Below are 23,007 nucleotides of genomic sequence, written 5' to 3' on the forward strand. Positions count from 1 at the left end.
GAAAGCGTTTAGTGGCCTATTTCAGTACAAAAAGAAAAATATATTCTCATTTCACTTCTGCAGTTATCTGTGTTGAAAGCATTTAGTGGCCTATTTGAGTATCAGTGGCAAGAGTGTCTGTATCAGAGTGGCAAGGTGACATAGTGTGGCGATGGCAGCATCAGGAGACCACAAAGTGACCCGGTGACAGAGTGGGGTGGTGGGTGGCAATACCAGTACCCGCTGACAAAGGTGGGTGAAAGAAGGAGCACTTGGCATCTAATGTATGGCATCAGGCGGGTGGCAGCATCAGAGTAGTAGCTGAGGCAGGTAGCCAGAAGAAACTGAACTCTTTTGTCAAGGTTTGGGTGAGGTAGCATGGATCATCTAATCAGATGCATCAGGCATTAGTGGGTGGAAATCCTTGCTTATCCACTCCTGATTCATCCTGACAGGCCAGTTCTTCTTGGGGTAACTATGGCCCCCGCCGCACTAAACACCCGCTCTGATGCCACACTACTAGCCGGGCAGGACAGCTTTTCCAGGGCAAACTCGGCCAGTTGCAGCCACAAGTCTAGTTTGGCTGCCCAGTAGTCCAGCGGATCTTTAATGGCGGCTGGCAGGGTGCACTCCAAGTATGCCACCACCTGCTGGTTCAGGTTCTGCTCTATGTCTAGCAGCTGGTGGGTAGTTTCTTTACTATATGGGTGAAGAAAACTGCTCATCAGCGACTCTAGACTCAGGCTGCTGCTGATGGAGCTGGTACTTCTCCTGCCACCCCGCCCCTCCCCAGCAGCCATGGCAGTGGAACATGAGTGCAGAGGGCCCCACAGTCAGACCTGCGAGAGGATGGACGATGGCACAGATAGGCAGCGGCCAACTGACTACATAGGAGTAGTCTCTGTAGTAGTTCAGTTTGTCCTCCCTCTCCGCGGGTGTAAAAAAGGCCCTCATTTTGGACCGGTAGCGAGGGTCCAACATATGGAGAGTGGAATTCCAATGGGTGGAAACGTTGCATATCAGCCTATGTTGGGGGATGCCGTTCTGCCGCTGCAGCTTAAGGAGGGTGTGCTTTGCAATGTACGAGTGGCTCAAGTGCATTCAAAGTTTCCTGGCCATTTTTATGATGTCTTGCAGATGGGTGGAAGACTTCAGGAACCACCTGACAACCAGATTGAAGATGTGTGCCATGCAGGGCTCATGGCTCAGCCTTCCTTGATGCAGCGCCAACATCATGATCTTCCCTTTGTCGGTCACCATGGTCTGATTTTGAGTTGTCACGGAGAAAGCCAGGATTCGATTTCTTGATGAATCACACTGAGCATTTCCTGTGTGACTCTGTTCACCCAGGCAAACCAGGTGCAAAACAGCGTGACACATGTGGTGCACATGTGGTATGCTGGAGGGGCACTGTGAATTGTCCCTGCAGTGGTGGCTGAGGACACGGTGGAGGATGAGGAGGCAGAGGCGGACATTGTCGCAGGACCAGTGGCGTGAGAACGTGGAGGCGGAAGCGGTGTCACCTGGCCAAGTTGCCGGTGTGGCTGTGCAGGAACCACATTCACCCAGTGGGCCGTAAAGGACATGTATTGTCCCTGACCGTAGTTACAGCTCCACACGCCAGTGCTGCTGTGCACTTTAGCAGACACTGACAGGCTCAAGGACTGGCCCACCTTCTGTTCTACATATCTGTGCAGGGCTGGTACTGCCTTTTTGGCAAAGAAATGACGGCTTGGGACTCTCCACCTCGGCTCGGCACAAGCCATCAGTTCTCTGAAAGGTGCAGAGTCCACCACTTGGAAAGGGAGGAACTGCAGCACCAGCAACTTGGACAGGAACACATTCAGCTTCTGCGCCGTTGGATGAATGCACACATACTGTTGTCTCTTGACAATCGCTTCAGTGATTGATTGCTGACGGAATGACTGAGTAGGAGTAGAAGGAGCAGGAGCATCTGGACCAGCAGAAGATGGAAATGGCATACAGCTCCCTTCGGCTGAGGTGGTGGAGCCTTGAGTGCCTGAAACCCGGTGCGGGCCACTGGGTGATGCAGCGGTTGGTGCGGCAGGCTGGACCACCACATTGGAGCCACGGTTCTCCTAGGCCACTTTATGGTGACGTTGCAATTGTTGACGCAGGGCTGTGGTGCCAACATCTGGCGGCTTAACAAAAAACTGCCACACCGCCGAGTAGTTGATTTACCCCCCAACACTCCACACTGACTGACTGCTACCGCCGCTGCCTCCGTGAACCCCTGTACCACTACTTCCCGGGTAGGTAGGCTGCTGCGAAGCAGGTGGCCTACACCGACTTCCCAGTGCTGCCAGCCTGCTGACTCCCAGCCATGCTACGACCTTGCTGGCTCAGCCGCTGCCTCACAGGCAAGCTGCCACCCTCTTCTCCTGATGATGATGAAGCCCCTTCTCCACCTGGCTCCCAAGTGCGGTCGGCTTCATTATCATCGAGTAGTGTCTGCACGTCACTGATGTCCTCCTCAACAGTCTCTGGGTCAGGAGCCTGACCGCTCGCAACACCACCTCCCTTTCACCACAAATAATTGCAACAGTGAAGTGCGTGACACTGTGACGCTGCATATGTTGACGCAGGGCCGTGGTACCAACATTGGCACCCTGGCCACGCTTCACCTTCTGCCCACATATTCTACATATGGCCATGTTAACCTCCTCCTGATGTTGCCGCCACCTCCAGACTCTGTCATTGGGCCACTCTGTGGTCTCCTCATGCTGCTTCCAACTCACCACTATGTCATTGTGCCACTCTTTGGACTTCTCAAGCTGTTCTCCCACCCTCCCCACTCCATGACTGGGCCACTAATTTTCCTTTTTGGCCTGGATGACATCACTATTTTTTTGACCCTTCTTCTGATCTGTCAGAAGGAAGGAAAAAGAGACGCACAACGGATCCTGTCTGTGTAGCAGCTGTAAGGCCTGTATGGTCCTATCAGAATTGGCCTATGATTTGGTAGCCAAAAGCAGGAGTGGGTACAAAACACAGAAGACATGCAAATATTTCATTCATGTGTCATCTCTGGTTTGGATGCACTCCTGTTTTTTTTGGCATTAGCAATACTGATGGATTATTGAGCAAATGCCAACTGAGTGAGGGCATATGCTCCACAGACAGGATACGTTTTTTGTGGGTTATTGTTTTGAGGGCAAACAGAGGAAGGGCAAAAAAATCAGTGACGTCAACACAAACTTACTGCTGACACCTTCTCCACTCTGTTGGGGGGCTCTACTTGTATAAGCAGTTAATAGAACAGGTTCTGTAGACATCTATTTGGAATTAGCTGATGAGGGTGTAAAAGGAGTGCGCTTCTTCTTGACGCTAACATGGACCTGTAAGGCTGAGTTCATACCTGAGTTATTTGGTCAGTTTTGGCCCTGTGACTGCCCAAATAAGTGAAGTGTGCAGTGATTCTAATAGCGACGCCTGTCATCTGCATGTCATACTGACTCACAGTATTATTTCTCTACCACAGCAGACTCCCTATGCATGTTACTGCAAGACACAGTGTTCTACATCACTATCAAGGCTCTCTGCAGGTTGGAAATAGCTGTTTTTTTACACGATTCGCCGTGAATAAATTCGGATCGAAGCAAATCTTTTCGAAAAATTCGGCGAACCAGCTGAATTGAATTTTTGAGAAATTTGCTAATTTGCTAATAAGTTAATTCCCACATTTATTACTTGTTGTGCAGTTAATGTCAAAGTAAGCAATATGGTAATATTTAATATTATTAGTATGTGATTGTGCCTAACACAGTAGGAAGCTGCCCTGTGCCCACATTAGGTTGGAAAGCAGGACACATGTGAACCTCCTTTGTTAATGACATATTGTATTCTGCCACCCTTTGTGGAATTGTTTACCATCTGTTAGGCAACACATTCCCCCACCTTCAGGAAATGACTGCAAAGCATCATATTTTATTCCTACATGCTCAGTACTCCCAGGTGATTTAAACACATAAATCTCTTAGCACCACAAATTAGTGCGAACTAGGCAATACTTTTAGGGCGACCCAACAAAGTTTTTTTTATTTTTTTATTTTTATTGACCTACAATAGACCTTACAGTTGAAAGCAAAGATTTTTTTCTTCTTTGCATAGGAGTCTCAACTTAGGTCTTCTGTAAGAAAATTCTGATTGCCTAGTAAAGTAAGTAAAGATAAATGCAAGTTTGCATAAACACTGGCAAGGGTTCAATTAGTAAAATGAAATTACCCTCTTGTTGACAAAACCATCACAGAAGCAACTGTCAACAAGAATCAACTGTTAGGCCGGCAAGAGAATAAAATTATGTTAAGTGACTTCATTGCTAACCACAGCCTTTTTAGAGTGCATTCTGCCTCAAGGAAATGTGTAATGATGTCTAATGCATACTAATTATCAGAAATAAGAAAATATGCAAAAGTAAAAGCACAAAACCAAGCGTGTGAGAGGTAAATGTTTAAGAAAAACACTGTCATTTTAGTGGTCTCTTAAGACAGTGGATGTTGGAAAACAGAAAATGTGATAAACCCAACAGGAACTTTGTATGATGTTTTCAGATGTTGACATATCTGACCTTTTGCCTTTGTTTTGTCTCCAAGAACACAATGTGATATAAAGGTCATGTGAGATACTATCTGGGCATGAACTAGCTTCTCAATCTATTGCTGTGTTGTACATACATTACACTTGGGCATTAAAACGGATAAAGGAAGCTGCAGAAACATCTCACACTTTTTTTGTCCATTGTTCTGAAGGAACATAGACTGCATAATTGTGGTGATCGCCCTATATCATCACAAAACCATTTTTTCAAAATGCTTTGGTCTGATTAGTAGCAGGGTTTCATATTGGATACTGGCAGATAGCTTGTAGAAGAATTGCTGTTGGCAAGGAAGTTATTATGATTATTTATAATAATTACAGCAAGCTATGCAGCACTTCCTTCATATTTTTGCCAATATTTGTTCAGTCCCACAAGGAAATGAGGTAATTAGCAAGACACGCCTGTAGTTCTATGAAGCAGCTGAAAATATGACAAAGCGTAAACATTAAGCTTATTGATAAAAATATACTAGTATGTCATTCTTACACGTCATAGAACCACTGGAAATCCTAAAAATTTTTAATGATCTCCCTGTACACAACCTATGATCTTTAACACAATAACATGGCCCACAGGGTTTATTAAAAGGCCATTTTTTGTTGAAATGCATTGTTCATATTGGCTTTGTTACTGTTTTGTTCCAAACAATATTTTTTTATGTTATGAAATAATAAAATATCACATAACTTTTTGCTAGCTCATACTATTGTCGTATGATTCGAAAAATGGAGAAAAGCATAATTTTCTTGAACAAATAACTGAATTTTTAAAAATGAAGGTATCCTGTTTGCCTTCCTCCCATGACCTTTAGTAACCCACGTTACCCCTTCACAGAATTGTACTGCTACTCTGTTTACATCCGTGGCACCCCATATGCTTTAGCTCTGCTGGTACACAATCCTGTCTACCCGCTTTATAGTTTACTGCATTCATTCAAAAGTTTCCTCATAAGGTACTTTAGGTCGAAGGAGGGAGGGAAACCAAGGAACTTGACTTTGTTTGAAGATACAATTATACGATATGATGTACCTATACTCCAAAGGTTTTTTTTTGTTTTGTTTTTTAAATAGAATGGGAAATAGTTCACAACAATGTCAGTTTTTGTAGTTATCCAAGGCTCTGGTAGGGTTTTTTTCCCACTTATTGTAATGAGGGAAACAATGTAGTGGGAAACAGGCAACAATGAAAAGCTGACACAAGTTCTGAAATTCCCCGTTTGAGAGATTTTCTAACTTCTGCTGTTCCGTGAACAAACTTTTTACCAGACAGAAAGTGAAGGTATCTCTCCAACAAAACCTTTTGTAATCAGTTCTTAGTCTTACACTGCCTAAAAGCATAGAAAAAGTGTAATTTCTTCCAAAAGCCATAAGTGACAGTAACAGAACTTTTCATTATAACAAACATGTAAAAAGTAAAAAACAAAACAAAAAGAGTTTAGGAAATTAATGTGAAAAAGAGAACAATGTTGTATTTTTTTTTACCACACATGAAGTCAACAAACTGGTAAATAAACACTAAGTGGGCATAATGGCTGTCAACACACTAGTATGTTTGATATTTGTGTATGTAGTTCTTTTCTCCTACAAGATACATTTACAGTTAACTCAGCCTGCCCCTCCACAGCATAAGTGCTATACCTTAAAGTGGCTGAACATAGAAATACTACACCACAGGGTCCCTTGTAAACTAAGCACAAGCTGTGAAAGGGCATGTATTTTATCTTTTAGCTCATTGGCTGACTGGTCTTCAAATTCTTCCATTTTGCTGTTCCCTAACTATGGAAAGTATTCAAAATTTCCAAGTGTGTGCATGCCTGCTCCTCCCACAACATATCCCAGGAGGAGCCGGTATTTAATAATCCACATGAAAGTGTTGAATAACTGCAGTTGCCAGGTGGAAACAAAATGGCAATTTGAAGACAAAGACCACTGTAAATGTAGGTATATTTGCTTTAATTCAGCGGTTCCCAACCTGTGGTCCGCAAGAAAATTGTGGTGGTTCGCGGATCTGGTTGGTGCACCCACCAGCGGGGTCCTTCCTCTGACTCCGCTGGGTGGGTGCCCCGGCAAGAGGAGAAGGAAGTTTCATCCCCTTTGAGTGACAAATGGTTCCCCGCGCATACACCATTTGGAGTAAATTTAGTGGTCTGTAACGTCCAAAAGGTTGGCGACCATTGCTCTAATTTGATAGTGTGGGTTTTGTGACAGTGTTGAAAGGGTCACATTAAAAACAAAATGTCCCCATTTACACTATTTGTTGGATTGTGACCCATGCGCACTGTGGGATCCAGCTACCCTTGCATTTCCTTTGACAGGAAACAAAGCCAATAAAGCAGAGGGTGAGTAAAGCTGGTGTTACCACTCTGTCCACAGATCATCTGTCCAGCAGCCTGCAGCATCCTTAGCTTCCCTTTACCTGTGAAAAGATGTACCTTTTTTAGCATCTCCTGCACTTTCTCTGAGGCTGTGCTCAGCTGAAGGCTATTTCAGGAAATGCGAGCAGCCAATGAGCAGAATAGTTCCTGGTTCCAACCTTGTCCTGCTATTGGCTGCTAGCTGTATTTACACCTATTTACACCTCCCTGATTCCAGGCTGTAGTGCAATTCCTGCCTTTATGCCAGCTACTCACTTGGATTCCCTGTGTTTTACCTTGGCCTGTTACCTGTGCTTTGTCCGCTGCCTGTCCTGACCTAGGCCTGTTTCCTGACCTTGCCTTGCCTGCCACCTACCCTAACCTTGGCCTGTTACCTGCCATGTTCCTACACCGTAGCCCTCTGAGCCTGGGGGCCACGACCTGGTGTTCTACCACAGCAAAGCGGTCTGGTAGCCATTAGGGTCACTGTCCCATCATCCCTTGTGGGGTCCTCTGGTGAAGACCGGGAAATTACTCTGTTCCCCAGGTAATCCTGCGTCAACTGAACGGGGGCGCAGCCCTAATCGCAGGACCTAGTTTCAAGAAATATGCAACAGTGTGGCAGGTCACCCATTCAAAAGTTGGGTTTTAGTGTGGGGCTATGCCAAGGATGTATTTACAGTTGCCATAACCATGTGGTAATTTGGAACATTTCTGAGTTATGGTAAAGTTTATAGCATTAGAAGCCTTTCTACAGGAAACCTCTGTTACATTTATATTTATACTCCAAAAGTCCAAAACACTCAGTCCAATGTAAATAAAAACCTGTTTACTATGTATGCAAAGAGTGTGAAAGTGGTTAAAATTTACATTGCTCAGAACCTTTTTTTCTCCCTCACTGCACTGGCTCCGCTCATCTCAGCATCCATTATGTCAAAGACTGCACATGACTTACAAACTATACTGTATTAGGTTACATTTTTAAAACATGAAATATTATTCTCACCATTTTCCCCAGCCTCTAACATGTCTTGTAGGTACTTGAATGAACCAGATTGCTTGGGCTTTGATGCAGGTACCTCATACTCCTGGAGCATTTTATACACATCTGACTCAACATCGATCCCATTTCGGCTCCTTGGAATGTTCCTTAGTGGGTCAGAACTATCAGATAAAAAACAAAAATTTGCACTGATCTCCTAATAACATACCAAGTATTATTAATTTATAAAGTCATGTCTCTAACGGTTACCACCCACAGTAATATGTTTCCACTTTTTTTGCTGCATTGCCCACAAAAGAATTTGCTGCATTGTCCACGCAATTAGGAAAAAAATACTTTGCAACAACAGGTGGATTATTCTTTTTAGTAAAAAAATCCTCAAAATATCAGCTTTGGGTAAACTAACCCTATTTATATTTTCAAGTTATGACATGTTTATAATATAAGTTTAGGTTTTTCAAAGTTCTGGGACCTCACCACCATGTTAGAAAATAAAAATATTTGGCTTATATGTTTACTTATAAAAGGGAACTTGGTTAAAATCAATAATACATTTTAAAGGAAACTTTCAAGACACAAAGTTCTAAAAACATAAACCCACTGTTACCTAAGCCATTGAACTGTCTACACACTTCAGTTTCCTGTATCCACACATCAATGACACCAAGAAAACAGTGGGCTAATAATGAACATAAATCTTTGGCAAAGCTGTGAACATCCACATGTTCTTAACAAGTACTAAATATAACATTAAAATTCCTCTTAGAAATCCTTGCTAACCTCTGTAGATCTAGGAACTGTGAAAAAAACTATCCTGAAAGTTCCCAGCAAAAGCATTTTATCATAAAGTCTATTTCTTAGCTACCTCCTATCTATCCCTTTTCTAGTAATGAATTGTAAGCTCTCCAGCTTTCTGCTACCTGGTGTAAACATCAAGTAGGAACTGTGGGAGTGAACAACTTGAACAACTTTGAGGCTTTGGATGTGAATTTTAGGAAATACTTTCTCCACAGCCCATAAGGCCACAGAGTCTGTGGCCTTATGCAGTGCAATCCTAGTATTGGGTGTTTTTTCAGTTGGTTAACAACTCTATTGTACTGTGCTCATATTTGATTGTTCCCAGTTCATCACAATATACAATAGTTAGGAAAAAATTAGATTAAACAGCCAAAAACTATTTAGATATAAGAGTAAAATCTATGGTAATACTTTTCTTATAACTAAACATGTGAACAATACATTGAATACTCATAGTTAATTGCAACGGATCAATTTGTACAGCTAGTCTCTGAGTTAAGGACATCCAACATATGGACGACTTCTAGATACGAACTGGGCTTCCCTGCTTGTTCGTGTGCAGGACAGAAGCTTAATATGGGGGAGAAACTTGAAATTCTTTAACGACCAAGACAAACTCTGCAGTTGTTTCTTTTTGCATATCAAAGCACAGCTTGCTCCAGAAGTTAAAGAGAGCCTGTAGCAAAGAATTATGCGGAAGGCAACATGACAGGGGGCACGGACAGACACGAAGCAAGGGGTGGGGGTTGGTTGGAAAGGGTTAAAAGCTAGTCCTGGAGGAAAGGAAGGAGGGGGAGTAGGTTGGGTGTCCCTATCTTGTATGTAACCCGAGGACTACCTATACATTGATAATTATATTGATGGAAAAAACCATCGAAATGAAATCTTTTAGAATAGGCCTACTGGTATCCAGAAAACCCCATAGGTATTTGAATTCATGCCAACCAACTCTCCTCTGTCTGTGCTGTTTAACTTCCTTTATCGTAATTTTCTTACGTATACATCCAAACATATAGTCATATATAAATATGTATCTGTTCTATGTGTACAGCATTTATTTGATTTTATATTTACAAATATGAACAGTGGTAAGAAAATTGTATTAAGTTGTTTTTATCTAATGGACATTGGAGGAAACTTGATAATAACATTTTTATATATACTGAACTTTTTCCCTGTTCCTTGTTTTGGACTTGAAAACCATGTTTAACCTGTTTTGTTTTTAAAAGAGTAATAATTAAATTTTGATATTCCTTTTCTTTTTTAAACTGGTAATAAAGTGACCAGGCTCGATTTATGCATTCTTTCTGAGGGTTACCATAAATTTCCATGTGTACTGAATGTGTGTTTCCAAGAAATTTTTAAAGAACATAAGATCTAGGTTGTCATATATTGATATAAGGAAGAAGGCTCTGTCTGAGATCACATTTTTTTTATAACATCATTGAAAGATGACCAATGTGACTGGGATAAAGGGATGATTTGTATATCTAGTTAGCGTATTTGTTTCTCTTAGAATCTAAGACAAATTTTTCTCTGTTCTGTTATATTGGCATGTTTCTAGTTCAGTTAAGGTGAATCTTTGAAAATTTGATTTCCCAAATGTAATACATCTTTTTATTTATTTCTAAATGTCTTCAAACAGTGAGGTTTAAGCATTGCTACAATTAGAATTAGGAAAATGTATTTTGTGGAGGGAATAAGTCTTTATTTAAGCTCTCCAAAGCTGGGTAGGATACACTTTCATAAGTGAAGCTGGGTGATCCAGCAAACCTAGAATTAATTTCTTCAGTAATTTGCTAGCAAATGTTTTGAATCCTGGACCAGATCCATTTCAGGTTTGCTGTATCACCCAGCTTCACTGATTAAAGTGTATCCTCTCCAGCCTTGTCAAGCTTTAATAAACCAGGCACAATATCTGTAATAAATCTGTAATAAACAGCTTTTTTTCTGACGAAAGATTTATGTACAAAATGGCTGGGCCCATAAACATCAAAAATTGGAGAGAAGTTCTGCAGTAGTGGCTCTGGGGATAAATCAAGATGACAGTTTTCTCTGTAAAAGTAATCCTGCCATGTAGGATTACATTGTATTTTGTTTTTTGTATTTTAACACTGTGAGACTGTCTGACTAGCATTACGGCAATACTTCTATGCCCTTAACCTGGCTTTCTGCTCTATTAGTCTCTAATCTATGAAAAAACACAGAAAACTGCACTAACTTCTGTGTGGTCTTCCAGTGGATCTTACAATAATTATTAAATAAATGCAGAGGTTGGTGGCAGGGGATTGCACATATATTGTTATAAACAAGGTCAATGTGCGGTCAATGTGAATTTAGAGGTTAATTCGTTTTTGATGTTGGTTCTTGTCTTTGTTTCATAAAGGTTGTGTTGAGCCAACCTCTTTGTTGATTATTTAGAGCTCATTGTATAGTATAAGTATAAGGGAAAGAAGGGGAAAGAAAAAGGTTTCAGGCTCAGGAGGTTTTTGTGCAAAAATAAATCAAGTGTGTATTTTTCAAATTACAATTAGTACATAGATCAAAGGTACATATTATTTATTTTAAACTCAGTATCCAAAATGCTTGTTATTGTCACAGGGTTTGGAAACTTTATTCTAGACATAAGACTCCTTCCAATGTCATACAAAGTACATATAAAGATTGAAAACAAGGTAAGAAGGGGACCTGTTATGGTCGCATGATTCCCAATGCGTTTCGCCTGTTATAGGCTTCTTCAGGGGTATATATTTTCAGAGGTTGTATGATTTCTATATTGTACAAATACAAGATATAAACATATAGCATATATATTGTCAAAGATTATTAGATAATATAGTTTTGTTAGCGATCTAGTTTGTAAAATACCATATTAATCCTTCTTTTATATGGATGTCTAGAATTTAATAATTCCACAGTTAGCTACGGTGAACCTTCAATTGAACAATCAACATCTCATTTTAAACTTTCATATCTGATGTTTAAAAAAACAACATATTGATGTGATTTTAATCAAATTAACAACAAGGGCAATAGTTTAATCATGTTTAGTTGGAGTGCAGTCTAGGTAGGGAGGTAAAAGAAGCAGTATTCAAGCTGCATGCTAGTGAAAAAAACAATTTTGTGGTATATAATGTAGGGTAAGTAATGAAATATAGAACCCATGAAGTTAAAATAAAAAATAATAAAAATATAGATAAAAGTATGGATGTTACAAATAGTATTTAGGGTACCTACCAGTTTGATATGTCCAAGCCCAAAGCAAAAAGATTTTTTGAATGTTTTCCTAGTAGATTAAGTCCAGTTTTAATATTTATATATATGGTTTTTGTTTCATATACCCTAAATAGGGGTTTAGTGAGAACCTAGTCTGAATATAAATGAAAACTAGTTAGGGGTTTCAAAAAATAATAATCAGTGTTAAAGAGGAGATTTTAGATTCAAATCGAAGTAGTTAGCCCCCTACTTACCAAGTAGGTAAAGATCCATTTATCCTAAAGAAAATGGGGAGGGAGGAGAGGAAAAAAATATCCTATCTTATACAGCCAAGAGGGCTGCTATTGTGCTAAGACTTGTAGTTAGCCATACGACCGGGAGAGGGTATGTAGTAATTCATGCAGCCAGAGGGCTGGTTGTATTTGAGATCTGTTTTTTATAGTTATGAGTTAATCAGGTGAGGCTGCAGCTGGGACGGTGTGCACGCGTCCTGCATCAGGATTATGAGTTCCCTGTGACATCTACAGGGACTCCATTTCGGCCTGACGAGAGGCATACATCTCCTACTGACAGAGAGGCGTCCCTCCCAAAAAGGGGAGGGACGCACGGAGGAAGAAAGCCGGCCAAGCACGGAGAGTCTGTTAAAAAATCAGATACTCCGTGTGCTGGCCGTGGCGTTTGAGGCGCCGGCTCTCCTGCAAGTCCCTGCAGAGGCACAGGGGACTTACAATTTAAATCAGACATGAAAGTGCTATGAACTTGAACACTGAACTTATTATATTCATCATATATGTTGCATGTGATTATGAAATATTTTGAGACAAAATATTTTTCAAAATTTCATAACACCAATAATCATTTGTACATATTTTTATACAGTCTGTGCAGAATAATATTTAATTATAGATAGAATTGCATTAAAGATTTATTATATATACTTAACATATACGTGGTGGATATATAAATATCATTTTTGTTTTAAATAAATAATATGTACCTTTGAAGTATGTACTAATTGTAATTTGAAAAATACACACTTGATTTATTTTTGCACAAAAACCTCCTGAGCCTGAAACCTCTTTCCCCTTCTTTCCCCTATACCTTTACAATGAGCTCTGAATATAGAGGTTGTTAATGTTGCACATCCAAGGTTTATCCTCAGCAGCAGCTTATACAGCCAGAAGTCAGTACCTGAAGATATGTGGCACAAGGAGAGTCATTTGTGGGCAGTTTACTAAAAACTTCAGGTACCCTTTAAGTTAAATTCATGCAAAAGGAAATATACTGTATTCAATTTCAGCAAAGGTGTACATAAATGAAATATGCATATGTAAACTGTTTGATTTATCAAAGGATTTGTAAATCTATTCAGTTTTAGTGTAATTTACACACATCTGTCACACTGCATAAGCAGCAAGATAAAACTACTAATTCAGTCGTGATGCTTTCTGTGTGACCACCCTGCTTGCTAGACACAGGTGATAATCCTAATGCCAATGAGCAGGATGTAGAAAGAGGAAAGGAATCTACAAAAAGTTCCATCTGCCTGGCTATACTGTGTAGCAGGGATGTGTGAATGAGAAAACTGGCCAAACAAACTTACAAATTTTTTGTAAGGCAAGGAAAAAACCCTTGTAAGAAAAAGTTAAAATTATGCACAATGCCAATGGTATAAGTTACTAGACAGAGGGCACAGGAGGGCAAGATTTAAGGTATGCATGAAATTGCTGAATAAAAGCTGAAGTAATTTCTTGCATGCTTTAAGCTTGTTGGATTCTATTAGGTGTTTATTACCATAAACTAAACATTGCTAGTGATCATACCATAGTAATTGGGTTAATATAGAAGTTGTTATTTTCAGCAAAAATGCTCTTAATGGATTTAAAAAGATTTTCCAGCAGGCATAAACAATCACAGGGGATCCTTTCCCATAGCAATATGAAAAGAACATATTTGATATGTAACTGTGACTAGAATAAGAAATATCTGAGCCAGTAAGTGAATGTTTTTTATCTTTATCAAGATTGCTGGAAGGATGGAAGGATGGATAAATACCAGTGACTGTTGATCCTGGGAACATCCGATTGCCTCATGTATCAGGGTTTTTTTGCCTTCCTCTGGACCAACTATGTCTTATAGGGTTTTATATCTGGGATATGTTTATTTCCCTAGTGGTTGAACTTGATGGATTTATGTCTTTTTTCAACCTAAGCTACTATGTAACTATGTAACTATGGATATGTGAATCCTTGCTATGAAAACTAGTAGGGAATCTCCTAGTGTTATGCATAATTTTCAAAAAATAGTGATGAGAATGTCCACATCTGCTTTTAAGTCTTGTTTATATGTGCAACAGAAATTACGTTTCCCTTCAGAACACATTTCTATTGATGGCTGTGTATATATGCACAAATTAAATTAGGTAGAGCATATTTGGAAATATTATTTTATAAACAAAGTCATTCCCCAAATAAAATGTATACATACTTTTGATTTAGAGCAGCTGGGGAGGAAAGTAGGTTCTCATCTAATCCAAACATTCTGTACATGTACACTACTTCATATAAAATTGTGCTTCATTTAATTGTCCTCCGCCAGTACAGCAAATTCTGACATCTCAGAACAGAAAAAATAAGCCATCTTTGTTGCCCTTACTGAGTAAAAAAATTAGTTTAAAAAAAAATTAAAACATACTTACTTAGTAGGTGAAGAAATACTGATCCCACCCATGTGTGAAGAAAGGTGAGTATCTATGCCATTATTGTTGTCATTTGTATAAAGTCTGGATGGATTGTTGTACTGGGCACTAAGCACTGGGCGAACATCACTGGGACTGGTCCGTGGAGAAAATGAAGAAGGTCGTCTGTTATTGGTTCTTTCTGTTGGAAAAATGCCCTACAATAAAACATTTAACACAATAAATACTATAAAAATCCCAATGTTCCAGAAAACAATACTAAATTATAATGTAGAACATGATGCTATGTATTGTTAGAATTTTGTTAACAACACTTAAAGGTATAACTTATTCACAATATTTCCCCAATGTGCATTAACAAATTAAACTCGACCCACAGATCAGGCCACTTCAACAAAATGACCTTACTGTTCATGCTGACAGTTAAGTTCTGATTGTCAAAGGGAGGCTGTTGACATCAGTCATAGACTACTACTGCCTACCCCCAATGCTCTTCCTCCTTTCTACCTCCTAGCTTCCTTCTAGGTGTTTAGGAGATAGTTTTAGTAATGATTCCAGATTTTCTGGATCCCCAGCTTCACTGATGAAAGTGTATCCTCTCGAGCCTTGGAGAGCTTTAATAAATCAGGGCAACTACCTATGCTTAAAGTCTGATACTGCTCTTTCAGAACATCTGCTTTTTTCAGCTAATTTGAGCCTTGGGATGTTTTAATATATCAGGGCCAGTGAGTCAATTAACAGTTAGTACATTTAAAGTTTATCTAAACCCAAAACTTTTTAGTTTTGGATAGAGCAAAGATTTCTTGATCCCCTGTGAGGTTTTTATTACTGTTTTTGTCTACGCCAGGGAAATATTTGTCAAGGTGACAACTGTGGGGAAATTCAAATTTGTGAATTGTCTTCACAACAGGTAAAATATAATAATTAAATATTCAAACGAAGACATGTAATAAATGTCAGAATGACTTTCTTTTTAAAGTTTTCTTTTCATGTCCAGATGTTTCTAAAAGAAAAGAGGTGAAAATGCTAAAGCTGAAACTACAGATTAGAAAATACTGTCTAAATATAAGTATATTCTTACTTGTAGTGGGCATATCTGAGTTTGCAAATTCATTCGGTGCAAAAAAAAAAAAAACATACCTAATGAACCAATTAGTGTTTTCTAAAATTAGTCTTGTTATTATGTTAGTAAATTCCAAGCTACTTTATGTAGCATTTTTATTTTCTACTCATGATATAAAAATCTATCCAAGTTTACTTAATCTTTTTGCATAACTTACAACTGTTCTATGTATTGGCTTTCCATTGTTCCACAAACATAAAAAGCTATATTAAAGCCACAATATTAAAATAGGATATATCAGAGCTCATAGAAAGTTACAAAAGCCCACTTCCTAGACTGGTATATTAATATCAGATTTTAGGGTTATAAATTAGGTTACGAGAAACGTAACTCTTGCATATTCACATGTCTAGCTAAGCTTTTTGAGTACAATGAACAGCACAATAAAAATGACCACTCAGGAAGGGCTGCCCTTCCCTGAAATGAAATATGTAAGGGTGACATTCATTCCAGATGCCGTTGAATACCTGTTCCTCTTTGGCAGAAAGGAAAGGAGAAAAGGTCAAGTGTCACTTTAAAAAGACATACATAGTTTGTTGTAAACACAAGCTATTTCTTGGGTTGAATCTGAAAAATCCCTAATGCAGTAGGCTAAGTTTGTTTATTTCAAACTTGTATATAGTTGTTTGCCTAAAGTTTCACTTCAGATGTAATTTCTATTATTGGCCTAATTGGATAGAATTTTGTTTTCTCATCACACTTCATGAACTGTATAAACAACTAACTTATACCTATTGTAAAGTAACATATGATTTTACTAGAGTGTGACAGAATCCAAACTAAACACTGATTTGCATCTCAATTGACTGACATAAGTATGATGTCAGATATAACTTCTGGATGCTGATGTTTTGAATTAGAGAAATTGCTGCATGCAAAAAAACCTTGATTCACATCATCCTAAATATTTAAAAGGATTAATTTTAAAAAGCCTACAGGAGCTGACATGTACATCACCAGCGAAGTCCCTTATTGTATCTAGACTTGGGGAGCCTGATTCATCAAGCAAAATCAGAAGCTCACTTCCGCACACGTATTCACGATCCAAAATCAGACGCCAAAAACCTATTTATCAACGATTTTTTAGACGTTGAGAATACGCTGGCGTATTCACTGTCACACTTACCTGTTCCTCACTAAAGCACAGGCATCTCCCCCCTGCACATGCAGGCAGTTCTGATGCTGGGCGTGCCTCTGTTTCCAAGCTTTATCAACTCCATCCATGCTGCTGGCCAATCAGAAAATAGCCTCTTTTACAGCCCTGGCTATTTAGCTTGCTCTCAGACTCCATTTTGTGTTCGTGCAACCAGTTCTGTCTCCTTTGTGTCTCCATTGTGTCTCCTTTGTGTCTCTCCTGTACACCTGCTGCATAATCCAGTGTTTCTTGTGTCCAGTTCCTGTGTTTAACACCTCGTTGTCCAGTCTGTTGGTCAGTCCAGCCAACTTCCCTGTGCTGTTCCAGTGTTCCTGTCTGCCTGTGGAAATCCCTGCTTCTCCTGTGCCTCCTGCTGTTTCCAGTGTCTCCAGTGTTCCCTGTGCCACAGTGGCCCCTGTGTCATTGCTGTCTGTCTCCTGGATCCCTGGCTATTGACCCCTGGTGTGTGACCTGACCTCTCTTGCTTCCTGTCTCGACCACGGTTTTCCCTGACTATCCTCCTGCCTGGTGATTTGTTACCATGCTTGCCCACCTTGGTGTGCCCAAGGACCTCAACCTGGTCATAACCAGCAGCGCAACATCTTTACCATCAAAGGCTCTGGAGAAAACCTGGTTACGGCTTAGACGCTGCGCCTTGGTCCTTCTCAGGGCTCGCACCACCTCCATACGCCCCTTAGTGGTCCTGTCTCTCCGTGTGTGACATTCACCCGGCATTTATCAACTTAAATGCTTGCTCGCTCCAAACCGCACATCTCCATGACCTTGACACTGGCGAGCTTGCGTTAAAAATCACTGTTCCTCTAAAAAATTAATTCTTTCAAATGACACACCTCTTACACTTAGCCCTAAAAAAATGTTTGGGCTGTTCAAATGTTTCAAAAATATATATTAGCTAAGAAATAAGCATATTTTCAAATGTTTCAAACATATATATTAGCTAGGAAATAAGCATATTTTTAAATAATCTAATATTTTCAGGTTCGGAAAGAGTTAACAGATTTCAGCTGTTTATATAGGTGCCTACCTAAACGCTTGCGATGCCCGACCCGAGGATCCGCCTGGTGATAAATATTTGCAAGTTCGGGCAGGGGAGACCTGGCTTTTGCCAGCCGACTAGATCATCCAACTAAATTCTTCTTTGCTTCCATATATATATTTTTATTTATTTATAGCTATCTCTCTCTCTCCTTTTAACCTGAAGGTGGGGTTTGAAGTACCAGGCTTCTTGGCCAGGTGGGGGAGTTAAAGGGGCCTGGGTATTATCAGGTGTAACTGTATCACCTGAAATGCATCCTGGAAATTAGGCTGGGGATATAAACTCCCAGCCTGCTTATTGTCTTGGCTGCTGAGCTATGAGGAGGTCCAAGGTGAACTGGGAACTGTGAGTAAAGACACAGACCATTGCAAAATATATATGGTTAGGACCTTGGAGTCCTGAACAAGACTAGGTTGGGCTGGACTGCTATTTAAGGGAACTAACAGTGAGTTAGTGGCCAAGTGGCCAGGCTTTCTTTTCGCTGTTTGTTTTATTTTGCCTGTTTTGTGTGTAAATAGTGAAGTGAAATAAACCCTTGGTGGGCTTAAAACCAGCTGGCCCTGTTTTCTGCTTTGAAACCGTTACTACGGGTGATCTCACAATATATATATATATATATATATATATATAAAAAGATATAAAAAATATAATAAAATAAGAATATAATATAAAATATAATAATCAAAAATGTTAAAAGTTACACTAAACACACACATTTAATAAATGACTTGAACATTAAAGTCTACTTTGTTTTAATTTAATATTTATTAGATAGCTGTTCACTAGTGAACAAATGTAAAGGATCATATCCATAAATGGTTATGGAATGTCAAACTGTCAAAAAAAAAAAAAACAGCCAAATTGCATAGACTGCGCATGTCCCAATTACACGCAAATTCTTATCAGCTGTGCACATAAACATGAACATAGACAAGGGTGTTGCCTGAATTGCTTTTTCTTTTGTCTGTTTTTTTTTTTTTGTTGTAGTGGGGGGGGGGGGGGTTGTTTATAAAATTTGAATGTTTCAATGTCCATTTTGCAATTAAGAAGTCAATGTTTATGCTATGTTATTGTATTTGTGGCCATATTGTTTCATTTCAATATTATGTCCTTATTACCACCTTTAAATGTTTGTCCTGCATAAATATTTTTTAATCCAGTTTTCCACCCTTGATAGGTCAAAACTGCATTCTGGTTTGGTAAGTATTTTTGGTTTGCAATATTTGTTGGGCCATTTTTGAACTAATTTGGCTTTATATGGATGTGTTTTTGGCATGTAAACGTAGTGGTGTCTTTGTGGTCTCTGTATTTTAATGTTACATTTTAGCAAATAGGTTTATTTTGAATAAAGTTTTTTGAAAACTGTTGTAGTTGTTTTTATGTTATCTGCTTTACATTTTTCCAGGACCTACAAATTAAAAAGTAAATTATGCTTGTTTTTAAGAAGTTTAAGAAGGCTAAAAACAGCACAATTGGCTTATAAAAACTCAGTTGTTTGATGCACATAGTTGTGGGCCAAACATCTGGAGTGTAATGCGAAATGCTGTGCGCCAAGGCATAACCGTTATGTGCGCGTTAACTGTGTTCTGTCAGATTATCATTCCGGTAAGTTTTTCTTTTTATGTGTATATTTGTTTTGCATCATGTGCATTAATGTATGAACATACATGCATATATATATATATATATATATATATATATGTATGCATTTATGTGTGTACATATACAAATAAAAGAAAAATTATAGGAAGAAATGGGCAAAGAGGATTTTTTGGGCATATTGCTTAACATCCCTCAAATTGAAAAGATTGCCTATGATTTCTAAAGTCATGGGCTTGGATCCAAGCAACATTCATGGATGATATTGCTTCTGGTTAAAGGAGGAACTACCAAGCTGAGGTGAGTAAGTCAATATATAGTGGGCCAGGGTCTAAAATGCAATTCAAACCTGCATAAACACCCTGAAAGGCTGGAAAAGCAGGAAAATATGTTTGGGACAAAGTGTATTCGTCCCTGGAAGTTTTAGATACTAGTACTATTTGTTTTATGTAAACACCTAAATAATGCATACAATCCACTATTTAATAAGCGAAATTAAGTTGAGCAACAACAGAACATCTGTTTCTAAAATTCTAAAAGTGCTTGACCCAATCAATGTGGTTTGATGTTGTGCTTGGCAACCTGGACCTCCTTCCATTACCATCAGGTTTGTTAGAATGATTATGCAACTCAGCTGGACAGCTAATTGACAACCTGTTTAACCACCTGGCTGTTAAACCCGACCTTGGTTCGGGGTAAAAACACTTGAAAAAAGTGTTAAACCTGAACTTTTCTCAGGTGGTTAAAAATATAAACAAACGTTATATTGCAATACGATTGTCATACATTGTATGACAATCGGATTACAACTGAAAGAAAATACTTACCCTGTCCCCGCAGCTCCTCCAGCAGCAATAAAAAATTTGCTATTGCTGCTGGCATCTGCAGTGAGATGTGAAGCACAGTGCAGAAATCCTGCATTGTGCTTTGCATCTCTCTGGAGATGCGAGCAGCAGCAGCTCCAGCGTCTGTGTGCCTGTGTGAGTAGGCAGAGAAATCCCCACTCACATCACCCCGGAGGATGAGTCATCTACCGGGTGATGTGAGTGGTGATGTATGGGGGTGTGTCTGGGAGGGAAATTTAAAATGGTTTTTACAGTACAAAAACACCACACAACATAAAATAAAAATAAGTACATTTTTAATTTTATATTTTATTTTTAGAATACATTGTTGTCTATTATTTCATTATTTTTTTAAATTATTTATAATTATGTATTATAATATAATTTATGATTATAATATAATAAATAAATATAATTATCATACCCGGGAGTTAATCCTAAGAATTACAAGCCCAGAATATAAACAGAAATTTCTATGCAAAAAAAATAAGATCACTTTTTGCATCAAAAAACTGACAGAATTAGAACACTAGGGTTAAGCTGATTTTTGTGTTTTTTATTTATTTTTTTAAAAGTACACTTTTTTTTTTACATGATTGTGTGTTTCAAACTTTTTTATATTCATGATATCTACTAGACCCTTGTTCGGACCCTTGTTCGGACAAATGTAGCAAATCAACATGAGTGCAAATGTCAGACTATTAAAATTAAAAAAAAAAACAAAGAAATAAAAACCATGACAATTTATTCATAAAAGGAATATGTACATAATACATTCAAATACCAATATGTGACAATGAGACTTTGAGAATGGGACAAAGACAATGAGGGGGTTCAAGTAGCAATTTGGAGTGGAAACCATGCAGACATTTGTACTCAATATTTGTGAAAAAAATGACAAAACATTTTTCATTTATAACAATGACATCATATATGATCGGATGTGAACTGGTGTGTTGAAGGGTTAATGGGGAGGGCAGTGGTATATTGGAATGGGCGAAACACCCCCTCCCTTCTTCAGATATCATTTACAGAGGGTAGTTACTGTTACTTTTATCTTTATGTCAATTTTTCCTCATCCATTAACTGAGGTATATACATATGCTCATATAGATATGCCACTTTTTGACATTATATGGAGATGACCACAAAGAGTATGGTCCCAAGATAGTGCGGGGTTTGTTATGTCCTGGTAGATTTCTCCTAAAGACCCCCTACGGTCTTGGTCACTCCGCTACTAGAGATTCATGATATAATTAGTTTGGGTCGGACAATTTTATGAGGGCCCGTGGGTGGGTGTCTAAGGAAATACTGTTTTAAGGCACAAATATGTTGTTTCTGTGTTTTATGCTCTAATGCTAAAGGTTCTGTTGTTGACTACTTCATGTATGTTATTATGTGTTCCAGAAGTTTTGATATAGTATTGGCTTTTCCCCAAAGCAGGTACACCTACAAAGTTATATTTTCCGCCTCCGCCTTTTTTCTGCCGCATCACCCCGCATAGGTGAACCGCCAATAAAGGCGGCGAAAAAGGTTAAACCTTATCTTTATAGTCCCCCTTAGACGACTGGGAATTAGCCCCCCCCCCAGCCGACTGTAGCCCCAAACCTCCCTTACCTGCCCATCCCTGCCCAAGCCCCCAGATCCTGACTGGCCTAATCTGCTTACCTCGACGCTTGGCATACCGAAAAGGTTTCAGTTAATTTTACCTTTCAGGTTAGTTAGCTGGTCTCTTAAGGAGTAAATCACGACGCCATAGATATGCCTATACAGTCACGCACCACACAGGGGTTGACAATTTGTACCCTTAATGCCAAAGGACTTAACAGTCCTATCAAGCGCTCCCAATTTCTGTACGGTCAACACAAAGCTATATCCATCCTATTGCTTCAAGAAACACATTTCCACTCTCAAAAGATACCCCCCATACACAATGGCTACTACACTACTTGGATGCATAGTTCCAATCCTGAAGGCAAAACAAAAGGGGTATTCAACAAACCCGAATTCGAATTTCCCACAATGCACTGAAACAACTGGGCAGGGTGGGCAACTCCCCCATACCCTCCAATTACAGCAGGGATGCCCCCTCCATCTTTGTTGTGGCGAAGGCGTGCCTGCATTTCCCACTCCTGACAGAGATTTTGCTGATTGCAACACAACCTCTCTGTGCTGCTTGGCTTACTTTCTTTGTCAAGTGAAAAAAAGTGCTTTACTTTGTTAGACTGTGTCACACTCACACTATTAGTCAGATAGATTGTTGGATTGTACTGTATTTGTGCAGTCCTGGAATCTACTGTACTCAGATAGGAAGAGTGTTTCACTGTTTGCTAGAAAGATAGATAGATAGATAGATAGATAGATAGATAGGTTAGAAGCTAGAAGGCTAGAAGCTAGAAGGTTAGAAGCTAGAAGGCTAGAAAGCTAGATAGATAGATAGTCAGTCAGTGTGTTACATACAAGCAGCCAGAGGCAGGGTCCCCTCGCTGACCGCGTGCACAGTATCCCACTTGTACTGAGTGACAGACACAGACGCAGTGTATACTGCATTATATAGTTTGTATACTGTGCTGCATATTACAA

The 23,007-nt window shown here is 39.3% G+C and overlaps 1 protein-coding gene across 1 annotated transcript in view; it reads right to left on the reverse strand.

Moving 5' to 3' along the window:
* Positions 1–23,007, reverse strand: part of PDLIM4 (PDZ and LIM domain 4) — a 181,194-nt gene that overhangs the window by 18,548 nt on the left and 139,639 nt on the right. Inside the window, exons 4-5 of the mRNA XM_072400844.1 lie at positions 14,666–14,862; positions 7,957–8,114 (exon numbers count right to left, since the gene is read on the reverse strand). Coding sequence (XP_072256945.1) covers positions 7,957–8,114; positions 14,666–14,862 — 355 coding nt within the window. The remainder of the gene's footprint in view (positions 1–7,956; positions 8,115–14,665; positions 14,863–23,007) is intronic.

This window comes from Pyxicephalus adspersus, chromosome 2 (genome assembly GCF_032062135.1).
Source record: "Pyxicephalus adspersus chromosome 2, UCB_Pads_2.0, whole genome shotgun sequence".
In the NCBI taxonomy this organism is placed as follows: Eukaryota; Metazoa; Chordata; class Amphibia; order Anura; family Pyxicephalidae; genus Pyxicephalus; species Pyxicephalus adspersus.